This window comes from Esox lucius, chromosome 6 (assembly GCF_011004845.1).
Source record: "Esox lucius isolate fEsoLuc1 chromosome 6, fEsoLuc1.pri, whole genome shotgun sequence".
NCBI classification, from domain to species: Eukaryota; Metazoa; Chordata; class Actinopteri; order Esociformes; family Esocidae; genus Esox; species Esox lucius.
In genome coordinates this window covers 263,693-275,755 of record NC_047574.1, presented here as the reverse complement: position 1 = coordinate 275,755, position 12,063 = coordinate 263,693, and the positions used below count along the sequence as shown (strand labels likewise).

The 12,063-nt window shown below is 42.0% G+C and overlaps 1 protein-coding gene across 2 annotated transcripts in view; it reads right to left on the bottom strand.

The window, feature by feature from the left end:
- slc9a3r1a (SLC9A3 regulator 1a) overlaps nt 1-11,834 on the bottom strand; it is a 34,630-nt gene extending 22,796 nt beyond the window's left edge. The window contains exon 1 of one of the 2 annotated variants that reach the window (XM_020044049.3): nt 11,124-11,834. In XM_020044049.3, coding sequence (XP_019899608.2) covers nt 11,124-11,570 — 447 coding nt within the window. In that variant the 5' untranslated portion in view covers nt 11,571-11,834. The remainder of the gene's footprint in view (nt 1-11,123) is intronic. The other variant, XM_010867359.5, reaches the window with a different exon arrangement.
- Nucleotides 11,835-12,063: the final 229 nt, after the last annotated feature.

Here is a 12,063-nt window from a genome sequence, read left to right as displayed (position 1 = left end):
GGTGTGATTGGGGCAATGTGTTGGACCTGAGACATGTTGGATAAAACCCACTGAGTCAATTATGGCTTCAAAGGCTTTTTGAAGAGGATCATTGGAGTTTTCCATATGAATATTGAAATCGCCACAAATTAGAATACTATCTGCCATGACTACAAGGTTAGACAAGAATTCTGGAAACTCACTGAGGAAAATTGTGTATGGCCCGGGGGGCCTATAAATAGTAGCTATGTAAAACGATTTATCGGCCTGGTTAACTTTCATGAGTAAAACTTCAAAAGAATGAAAATCTGTGATGTGTTTGAGAGTAAATTTATATTTACTGTCATAGATATTAGTAACACCCCCTCCTTTTCAGGATGCATGAGGGATATGATTACTAGTATAGCCAGGAGGAGGTCTCATTTAAGGCAATTAATTCATCAGGCTTTAGCCACGTTTCACTTAAACCAACAACATCTAGTTTATGATCAGAGATTAATTAATTTACTGTAAAAGCCTTTGGAGCAAGGGATCTAACATTTAGGAGTCCCATTTTGAGATGTGAGGTGATAGTCATTTTTGTGACCAAGGTGGAAGAAGGCTTTATCTTAAGTTTTTTTTTTTTTAGCACTACCTTGTTTAACTTTTCTCAGCCTGGAACAATTCACAGTGGCAATAGATAAAGCTGTACTAACTACTCTGGCTATGCTATCGACGGACTCCACTATGCTAGGAGGCTGGCTAACACCCTGCGGCCTGACCTGCACCCTATCTCATGGCGAGGCTAAAGGAGTGAGACTCCTGTCAATGTTCCTAGATAAAAGAGCACCACTCCAACTAGGATGGAGTCCATCGCTCCTAAGCAGATCAGGCCTGGCCCTATTTCTAGGAGAGTCCCAAAAAGAAAGCCATTTATCTACAAACTCTACCTCCTGCGACGGGCAGAACTCTGTTTTCAGCCAACGATTGAGTTGCGCAAGTCTGCTGTAGAGCTCGTCACCACCCCTAGCTGGGAGGGGGCCAGAGACAATTACTCGATGCCGACACATCTTTCTAGCTAGTTTCCACGCTGATGCTATGTTCTGCTTCGTAACCTCTGACGGTTTCATCCTAACATCGTTGGTGCCAACGTGAATAACAATATCTCTGTACTCTCTATACTTGCCAGTTTTAGAATTCGCTAGCACCAGCCCCAGATTTGCAGCTATGTCGGTGGCTCTGCCCCCCAGTAAACAGTGTACGATCGCCGGCTGATTCTTTAGTCAAATACTGCGGGTAATGGAATCGCAGATGACTAAAGGTTTTAGTTTTTCAAGGCCACCGGTAAAACATGCCTGCCAATCATTCCCCTCCGAAGATGGCTCAGGCCTTGACTCCGACTCCAGTGGGGAAAACCTGTTGAAAGTCTCAGTTGGATTTAGCAATGACTCAGGTTTAATTGGTCAATGGCATTTCTTCCCAGTGACCAAGAGAAAGTTCTTGCCCGGCTGCAGGAGCTGTGCCGGGGGGCCAAGAAGACTATCGTTTCTACCCGGTGGCACAGACGCAATTCTCTCTATTACTACACTAACATATTCCTTGCTTGACATTTGCGTCAGAAGCCGAGCCTCTAACTCTGCTAGCTTTACCTAAAGACGATAGTTCTCCTCAGTGTTGTAGCTACAACAATTACAGTGATAAGGCATTTTAATGATACTTAGCAATGGGTGTTCAGGGGTGAGTAGTTCTGTTAATTATGTCCAAAAAGAGTCCCGGTGTAGTAAAGTTGGGTAAGAGGTCAACAGATGAAAAATATGGCGTTTGTAAACTCTTCAAATAGAATTTGACCAATTAGTCCTAAGCCAGACACATGTTAGTGCTCCCCCACTTGACCTCTGATGAGTTTAAACACATCATCGTCCTTACACCTAAAACAATGAAATACTAATATTTATATAAAAAAATATAAAAAAATAGCTTGATTTATCATATCAGCTGGCAAAAATAATTTGGTAAATGTTGCTAGCTAATATTACCAAACGTAAGCACATTAGAAGCTATGTTGCTTGGGCTTACATTAGCTAACGGTGTACAAGAAAAAGTGCATTCACATCTGACGTTACTACTTTCAGAGATGGTAAAGTTTACTGTTAGTACCCTAATTATTGTTTATTGTTATAAAATGACAACAATTCCTTGCCAGCAGACTTACTCTTCCACTGTCAAAACAATGTTTCCCTGAATGTGTCTGACCTGTTCAGAAAGAACTCCCTGGGTTTGCCTTTGTCCTGTGGATGTTTGGTCTGGAGGTGTTGTTGTAATTTGTTCATTTGAGTGACTCAATATTAACTACAACCCCACACAGAACACATAGGAGGCGACCCCCGTTATTTTTAAACATTTTTATTTTACAGAGCGAGAGAAACTCATCCCTATATTTGCATTTCATGGTGATTGATTCACAACTTGTGCTGCAAGCAGTGAGTGATGGTGAGTAGGAAGTGCAAAATATGGTGCTATGACAGCGCAGCAATGTGTGTGTCGCGGAGCGATCTCCATGAAAAAGGCATTAAAAAAAAAAGAAAAAAAGAGTCTAAACTGCAGCTCATGGGGATCATCGCCCTCACTGAGGACAGAGCGCACTAAACAGACATTGCGGTTGCACTTGACCAAATCAATTCCAGTGTCATCTGTTATACTGAAAGCAGCTGATAACATGGAAGGTTAGAAGACTGATAAGACCTGTGTCTGAACGTGAAGGGTCAGCATGAAAACCTCTGACAGGCTGGCTGGCAGGATGACCTCCAGGGGTACTGGGGGTGAGCAGGAAACCCAGGGCCAGGGACAAAAGTTAACATTTAGGACCCAAAACACGGGCCAAAAAAATAAATGAACAGTAATGATATTTCAGTCCAAAACACAGGTCATAAACATATTGTTTAATGTTTAAAATCATAACTAACCCACATTCAAATCACTTTAAAAAAAATTGACATTTCCAGTTGTTCGTCCCCGTCGGGTGGGCGGGGTCATTCTGTTACATCATGTAGACAGAAGGTGTACACTGATGGCTGGATGTGGATAGAGCCATGGTACACCATGCAGAAAAAGAACCCACCTATGTCTGAGCTACATGACCACAACATTTAACGGTCTCTTCCTTTCAGAAGAAACCCCAGACATGCTATGCAGACTTACCATGCTGAACAATAACATTGAATACTATCATGAAGCGCATCTTGGATTTTTATTGTATTTAGTGAACCATCTTCCTTAATTTTCTTGACTCATGGCAATGAGAAAAACTCCCTAGCAGGGAGGTCAGACATGTAATTTGTGTACCCACACAGAGGGCTGTGTCGACACAGTAGGTCTATACATCTGCTCTACATAATCAGTCCATCAACCACTTACTCGACTCTTCACTCAGGTGTAGGGAGTTCCAGAGCTGAGGAGCAACCCAGGAGAAAGCCCTGTACTCAAAACTGGAGAGCTTGGACCTGGGGGTGGTGAGGTGTCTTGTTGTAGTGGAACAGAGGGAGCTTGGACCTGGGGATGGTGAGGTGTCTTGTTGTAGTGGAACAGAGGGAGCTTGGACCTGGGGATGGTGAGGTGTCTTGTTGTAGTGGAACAGAGGGGGCTTGGACCTGGGGATGGTGAGGTGTCTTGTTGTAGTGGAACAGAGGGAGCTTGGACCTGGGGATGGTGAGGTGTCTTGTTGTAGTGGAACAGAGGGAGCTTGGACCTGGGGATGGTGAGGTGTCTTGTTGTAGTGGAACAGAGGGAGCTTGGACCTGGGGATGGTGAGGTGTCTTGTTGTAGTGGAACAGAGGGAGCTTGGACCTGGGGATGGTGAGGTGTCTTGTTGTAGTGGAACAGAGGGAGCTTGGACCTGGGGATGGTGAGGTGTCTTGTTGTAGTGGAACAGAGGGAGCTTGGACCTGGGGATGGTGAGGTGTCTTGTTGTAGTGGAACAGAGGGAGCTTGGACCTGGGGATGGTGAGGTGTCTTGTTGTAGTGGAACAGAGGGAGCTTGGACCTGGGGATGGTGAGGTGTCTTGTTGTAGTGGAACAGAGGGAGCTTGGACCTGGGGATGGTGAGGTGTCTTGTTGTTGTGGAACAGAGGGAGCTTGGACCTGGGGATGGTGAGGTGTCTTGTTGTTGTGGAACAGAGGGAGCTTGTTCCAGGACTGATATCAACCAACAACAAAATGTTACTGTGGAGCCATAGCAAGCAGCTCTGAACACACAGGAAGTGGTTTCTTTAGATACAGGATGCAGCTCCAACCAAACCCTTCAGATACAGACAGCTACATAATCAACTGACTGTGTTCATCACAGGTATCAAAGTAAATTTGATGGAGGGCTGACTGGGTGCTGGTTTCCACTCATGACTGATTAAGGTAATTGATTACTTGTTTGTCTAGGACTCTAGACTGAAATCAAACATTAAGGAAGAGTTTGAAGACAGTAAGTCCTCTGTGTAATGATTTTGACGGTCTGTGTGCAGAGTTAGGGTTAAACAAGGTTATAAAGCTACACCAGAACTGTGAACAAAAACCTTAAATATGAAGTCCAACATTAACCCATTTATAGTCTGCAGTTATTTACATCAATAGGCAATACTTTTAGTTAAAGTCTGATATATTTGGCCACGAAGAAGCAAAGCTGATAACCACTGCTGTTTCTAAAAAAAAATCTGTGTCTGATCATTTGAAATTACATGCCAATTCTGGTCCGCCTACATTTTGGTCCAGGGATGGGTTTATTTGGAATGTTATCAGCTACCAGTCTGACAAAGTTTTTCATCAGAAACTTTTGTGGTTCTTCCTTTTACAGAGTACAAAAAAAACAGGCAAATAATTCCAATCCCTAACCCCACTAACAGACAACTTTTCTCAGCAGGAGACGCTTGGCAGCTGCATAGAGCAAATTGAACTTTGTACCACCACTTTCTTACAGTCAAATCATCTTAATCTATTTGATTAGATCAGGTAAAGTGGAGCAAGTGGAGCCGGCCAAGAAGCACGAGCAAGAAAGCAAGCGAGCGACCACCCACCCAATGTTAAATAGCATAGTGGTTAGAGATAGTCTGCCCCAGGAGACCAGGTTTCGAATCTGGCCAGGAACAAAAATTAAGATAAGTTGAGGATAAACTAAAACATTACTGGCTACAAGCTTCAGCAGCTAAATATAGTAAGCTAAAAGTAAAACTTTACGGTTATGTTGCGATGGAGGCACTGCAAACAACATGTCTAACTTCATAAAAAGCTATAAGTGTTGGGTTGTATGTCCTGAAACACTGCTCTCTCACTCAGGAAGAGCAGGTTTGTGAGGGCAACAAAACATATTGCTCTCTCCCTACGAATGTGCTTCATAGGACTTTGTGAAGAAATACACGAAAAACATTAAAAAATAAAATGTGTCTTTTCGTTTCTGTTCCTTGTCGGCCTAAGTTCAACTGTTTTAAATCAGACTGGTCACAGAAGGCATGAGTAAACTATTTTACATAAAGCTCGGACTGCCTAATTCACAAGATATGTTATGTCAAGTAAGAGTAAAAACCTACAGTTAGAGGCAGTGACGAGCTCAGTAAGACTTAAATAGTAGGGGCTTTTTGGTAGACCGTTATGGATGGGGATGGTGGATGGGGGTGAAACATCCCAGACGTTCACATCAATGGTCGGAAGTCCAAATATGACCACCAACGCAACCGAGGAATGGAGACGACCACCAACGCAACCGAGGAATGGAGACGACCACCAACGCAACTGAGGAATGGAGACGACCACCAACGCAACAGACCACTAAGCCTAACCATATCCATGTGACCAGAGGTCAAATTTGAATTGTATATAGATTGGGTCAGAATTGCAGGGCTTTAGTACTCAGGCCTTTCTGACTACACAAACACACGACCAAAGCTCCAGTGTGTGTGGTTATGCAGACACTGACAGGCACAGTGTAGATGCTAAATTTAGCAGTGTTACTTCTCAATGATTAGAGGAGCCGCACTCCGGGTCTGAAGCTCAGAGACAAAGCCCTGTCCACAACAAAGAACCAGTTCACTCAGACTCACACACTAGGTAAATGTTATTAAAATCCAGATAAGGATGCATCCCAAATGGACCATGTTTCCTGTCATGTTGAGAGCATTATTTAGTGGTCCAAAGTAGTGCACTAGATAATAGGGATCCCTATGGGAGGACCCTTTAGAGTGACCGACACGACGGGTTGAAGTTCTGCTTTTCTGATGTATCAAATACTTATGTCATGCAATTAAATGCAAATAACTTACTTAAAAATCATACAATGTGATTTTCTGGATTTTAATTACAGACCTCTACATGCTTTGTAAGTGGGAAAACCTGCAAAATCGGCAATGTATCAAATACTTGTTCTCCCCACTGTATATAGCACAATTCATACATAGAATGTGCTTTACAAGGTGCTTCACAATGAAAAGAAAAATATAAAAATTCTACAGAATTAAAACAGTCAGGTTGTTACAATTCTCTAACTCTGCTGACTCCAAGGGGACTGTACATGAACTTCAAATGCTGTTTTCCCTGGCTGGTTTTGATCCCCGGTTTTCTATGTGGCAGACAGGGTCTAACCCTTACTCTATATATACAGCGGGAATGCAACTTTTACTTCAGCCATTACGTTTTTACTGAAATAACATGGACAACAGAACATTTATTAATGGAGCTAAAGTGTAATTTTGTACAAAGATTACTGTAGATTACTGTAGCTAATAGCTATACAGTACCTATAATGAAAAAAATTACTCCAATCAATCCATGGATGGTTTGTTCTTTAGAAAACTAAGAAAATATAAAAGGGGCACATAATTATTATTTTAAATACATGAGATTCATGTTATTACAAAGTGGATATATATTGTGTGATGGCTGAAAAGTAACGAGTGGATAAATATTTCTGAGAGACAAATATTGGAACGTCTGAAGATCAAAATATTGAAGGGCAATAATGAAGGGCAAGCCCTGTGGTTTCCCACAAAACCACAGGGCTTGCTGGTAGTCAGTCCACCTGCACATAGTCTCCAAATGCAGCTTTTATCCCTTACATTTTTGCTGAAATAACATGGGCAGCTGAATACAAAGATTACTGTAGATAGTTGTCCATACAAAAGCAGTTGAATAGATAAACACTACTCTAAGAGAAGTACGACGAAATTTAAAGCATTTTCTGAATCTCAAATCACAAAACTATGTACTACAAGGGCTTATTTTGCGGTTGATGTTGAAGTATGTACTGTTTTGTTTATACAGTTGTCCTCATAAGTTTGCATACCCTGGCAGAAATTGTGAAATGTTGGCATTAATATTGAAAATATGACTGAACATGCAAAACAAAATGTTCTATATAAGGATAGTGATCATATGAAGCCATTTATTATCCTTTTTAAATCATATTGATAGCAGAAATCACCCAAATGGCCCTGATCAAAAGTTTACATACCCTTGAATGTTTGGCATTGTTACAGACTGCGTGTACACACAGGTGAAACACCGGTGGCGCACAGGTGAAAATGGCAATTAAAGGTGAATTTCCCACACTTGTGGCTTTTAAATTGCAATTAGTGTCTGTGTATAAATATTCAATGAGTTTGTTAGCTCTCACATTAATGCACTGAGCAGGCTAGATACTGAGCCATGGGGAGCAGAAAATAACTGTCAAAAGACCTGTGTGACAAGGTAATGGAACTTCATAAAGATGGACATTTGTATAAAAACACATGCAAAGCCTTGCAAACGCCAGTCAGTACTGTTCAATCACTTATTAAGAAGGGAAACATTCAGGATCTTGATACCAAGCCTGGTTACAACATGAATGACAACACCTTGACAAACCTCAGCTTCTGGCACACTAATTTGGAGTGACAAGACCAAAATAGAGCTTCATGGTCACAACTATAAGCACTATGTTTGGAAAGGGGTCAACAAGGCCTTTAGCAAACAGAATACCATCCCCACTGTGAATCATGGTGCTTATAGGAGAAAAAGGTGAATGTTGTCAGAAAACACTGTCAGACAATTAGCATTTTTCTGCATGAAAACTGAGCATGGGACGATTTTGGACATTCCAGCACGACAATGACCCTAAGCACAAGGCCAAGTTGACCCTCCATTGGTTATAGCAGAAAAAGGTGAAGGTTCTGGAGTGGCCATCAGTCTCCTGATCTTGATATCATCGAGCCAACTCTGAAGAGATCTCAAACATGCAAGATGAACAAAGACTTGGCATGACCTGGAGGCATTTTGCCAAGATGTATGGGCAGCCTGCAATATACCACCTGCAAGAATTACAGTACTACAAAAGACTGCTCGCTGTCATTGATGCTAAAGGGGGCAATACACAATATTAAGGAACCACAGGTATGCAGACTTTTGAACAGGGGTCAGTTCATATTTTTCTTTGTTGCTAGGTTTTCTGTTATGACCTACATTTGAATGTGAATCCAATAAGAAATAAAATACATATTTTGCCTGCTCTCATGTTTTCTTTACAAATGGTACATATTAAAATTCTAAGGGTATGCAAACTTTTGAGCACAACTGTAGTAAGCTAGTATGCCAGCATCGCATCTCAACATCATATCATTTTGTCAAGCATTAACATCATGCCAAGTCTGAATATTTAGCTAGACACCATTAATTATTGTGTTAAACTGGTACAATAACTATCAATATAGGTGACTTCGTCAAGTGAAAATATGAGCATCATGGAAACCCCTCCTCTTTTACTCTGCAAGGGGTTGTGATCTAGCTTATTACCCCAAACAGCATGCACAGATGCATACTTCACCAGAAAACACACAAGAAATATTCACAATATAACAGTAAGCAGTTTTATTTTAGGCTTATTATAACCTAGCTACTGAAGGTTATATCCAGCAAAGTTTGTCTATCCTGAACAAATCCCAAGGCATAATTTGTTTTGTCTGTGGCAAGGCTCGAACACCGGTCCTCTGCATGGCAGTCTGCATCTCTAACCACTACACTATTTAAGGGGTAGGCAGTCAGTCACTCACGAGACATTCGCTCTTCTTGGTTGGCTCCGCTAACACGGCCCGGCAAATACAGATTCATGGAAAGGTGTTTCAGAGGGTGATCATGGGTGAGTGTTACATGCATAACGTAAAATGAAGCAAAAATGCCATTTCAACTTTGACAAATCATTGACTTGGCATCGTGTAGATAGGCAATACACTTATAGTACTGGAGTCACACAAATAATAAATACTAATTAATAATTGCAGAGGATGATGTTTCCCCTATACTGGTCGCCTCTTGCAGAAATTAGGAAGATGCAGTGTGCACACAAGGGAGGGTCCAGAGACATCTCGCCAGAGACTGAGCGATTTGAGCGAGCGGGCGGTGTGCACGCTGCATTACTCACCCTCAGATGAATTACTATAAACAGCATCTCAAAACCCTGTGTAGTTCTGGGGAGTTAGAAGGAGTGGAAGGATGGAATGGGGGGGGGTAAAGGATGTAATGGGGGGGCTAAAGGACGGCTGGATTATGAAGGTATTGCTGAATGGAGGGATTGATAAAGGGATGGACTGGGGGAGTAAAGCAGACAGGGAGTGGTGTACTTCAACATTCATCTTGTTCTCTATCATCTTACTATGATGAATAAGATGACATTCTAAATGTGGACCTGGTTCTAGTGGCGGAACAGTAAGCCGACAGCTGGTGTCTGTAGGTCAAAGGCCTCCTATGGGGAACGATGGCGTGGTAGGTTCAGTTCTCAAAAGAACAAAAGACCTGCACACATACCTACCTGTCTCCTGATCCTAAACACAGTACAAATGTACAATAAAATCAGACAAAATCTTTCCAATATTGTCTAGGTTCTAGAAAGACAGACCTGACCATTCTCGGATCTTGACACAATGCCATGTGACGTATTAGATGAAAAGATAATTGTTGTATACCTGACAGGATATGGTGCTGACTGCAGCCTCAGGCTGACAATACCAGAACATGTCACCACCCAAACAGATGACTATGACATCAGAAATGCATGCAACACAACAGGGTCACCAGGGTTCCGGATCTGGACAGACAAGACAAACCTGAACCAGGGCCAGGGGAATGGGAACCGGAACAATGGTTTGCTATTTTAGGATGGTGCTAAGAGTGCAATTGCCAACCGCAAGGCCATTTCCCACAGGGCTCTCAGTGGTAATGTACAGGTTATACATAAATGTGGGAACAATCACACTATTTTAGGTGCATCCAATGTCCATAATTCTTTTTTGAAAGAATTAAGAACAACCAAAAGCGGGTGTTAGTGAATAGTTATGGCATGGAAGCCTGGTGTAGCCTACAAATCATATGGAACAGGTGTAATGTGCTTTTTGAGCCATAAAACCTTGCACTTATTTCATAAAATAAAAAACAATCATAGCCTCCCCTTAATTTTTTTTTCATGTTCATTAAATGTGTAACGTTAAACTCACACTTAGAAATCCGTTATTCAACATACAACACTTCCGTGTTGATAAGATGCATTACCCATTTCAGTAAATTATGTTTTGTCATTCGATACTATGATTGCATTGCATGCCAGAAACATTTGCTTACCCTGTCTGCCGCAGTGGGACAAGAAAGAAACAAAACCACTTTCGATTAGTACTGTTGAGCGCTAGCTACTACTAATATTCAAACATTTTTGAGTTGTTAAAATGGAGCACCATGACTGTATATCAGTCTGTTTTCAGTCGTCTGTTCTCAGAAACGTTTAATGCCATTCCACTGACACCTCACTTCTTCCTAGCAAGGCGTTCACCCTGTGGCTTTGACAGACTTCACAATGTTAAATGAGAGGCAACAGTTGGATTTTAAATGGAAAGCGGTACTAGGCCTAAAGAAATCTGACTTAATTCAACAGTAGCTGGAGAATTGTTCACAATTAATTAGGGTAGAATATGGAGTCAGCAATGTAATGGTAGTTCATGTATATTGACAGCCAGTGGAAGCTCATGGGCAGCTCTTTAATTATTTTCATAGCTAGGTCTTTAAATATTGTTATATAAAGGGAAAATACGCGGTATGATGCATAGCCAACATTATTATGCAATAATAATAATATGAGGCTGACCGGAAAGTTTTCGGAACGTGTATTTTACCTTCAAACTCAGACTCTGTAGGGAAATGTTTTCATTCTCTCCAGGTGTGGGGGTAGACTGCCTCGAGCCGCTGTTGTTCTCAGCTTCTTTCCCGTGGTCCGAATCGCTACCCGTTAACGGGATGCCCTCAGTGACGTACTCTTCACGGCACTCCAAGTTGTTCTTCTTTAGTAAGTCCGCCGTCTCAGCGTCTACCACGATCAGTTCGAGACTGCCGACAGTGGCTCGTATCCGGGCAACAACCTGCTGGTGGCTCTCCCCTGCCACGAAGACTCCATTGACAAACGACAGTTGGTCCCCGGCGAAAAGACCCGCGGTCGCGGCGGGCGAGTCTGGTTCTACAAGTCGGATAAACTGTCCGGTTTTCCCTTTCTCACCGTGCAGATGAAAGCCGTAGCCATTAGACCCCTTTTCTATAAGACAACGTCTAGGGCGGAGATTTGACATAATGTTGCCGCTGATCAAGTGTCCCCACAGATAACGTTAAAAAAAAACTTAACAACAAAAGTGAAAGTTGACAACAAACAGGCAAACTGTAACTGAATTGATGTACTAGCTTACTTCACACGACCTGCCACAATCTACGTTGTGTTCTAACGTTCACTTGTGCTCTTGCAATTTCCGCCAGGAAACTGTTAACAACGTTACACTTAAACTCTGTCAGGCCATCTACAACAAACGACCCACGAAATAACTCCAGCTTGGTCGCTTAAATCAACTACGCTTACGTTAAAAATGACGGTGACGTGTTACTGTCTGACAGCTGACAAGACCAATCAGTAATCTAATTTAAAAAAGCATGCGTTGGCTCACACGCTCCGCCCACTAAATGGCTCCGGGAAATCTAGCGAAGTTGAACGGCTACAAATGTTTTCTATCCACATTTCAGCTTTACCTGTTATGGTGCTTTCATAAGTTTAATATATAGAATATTCTGCGG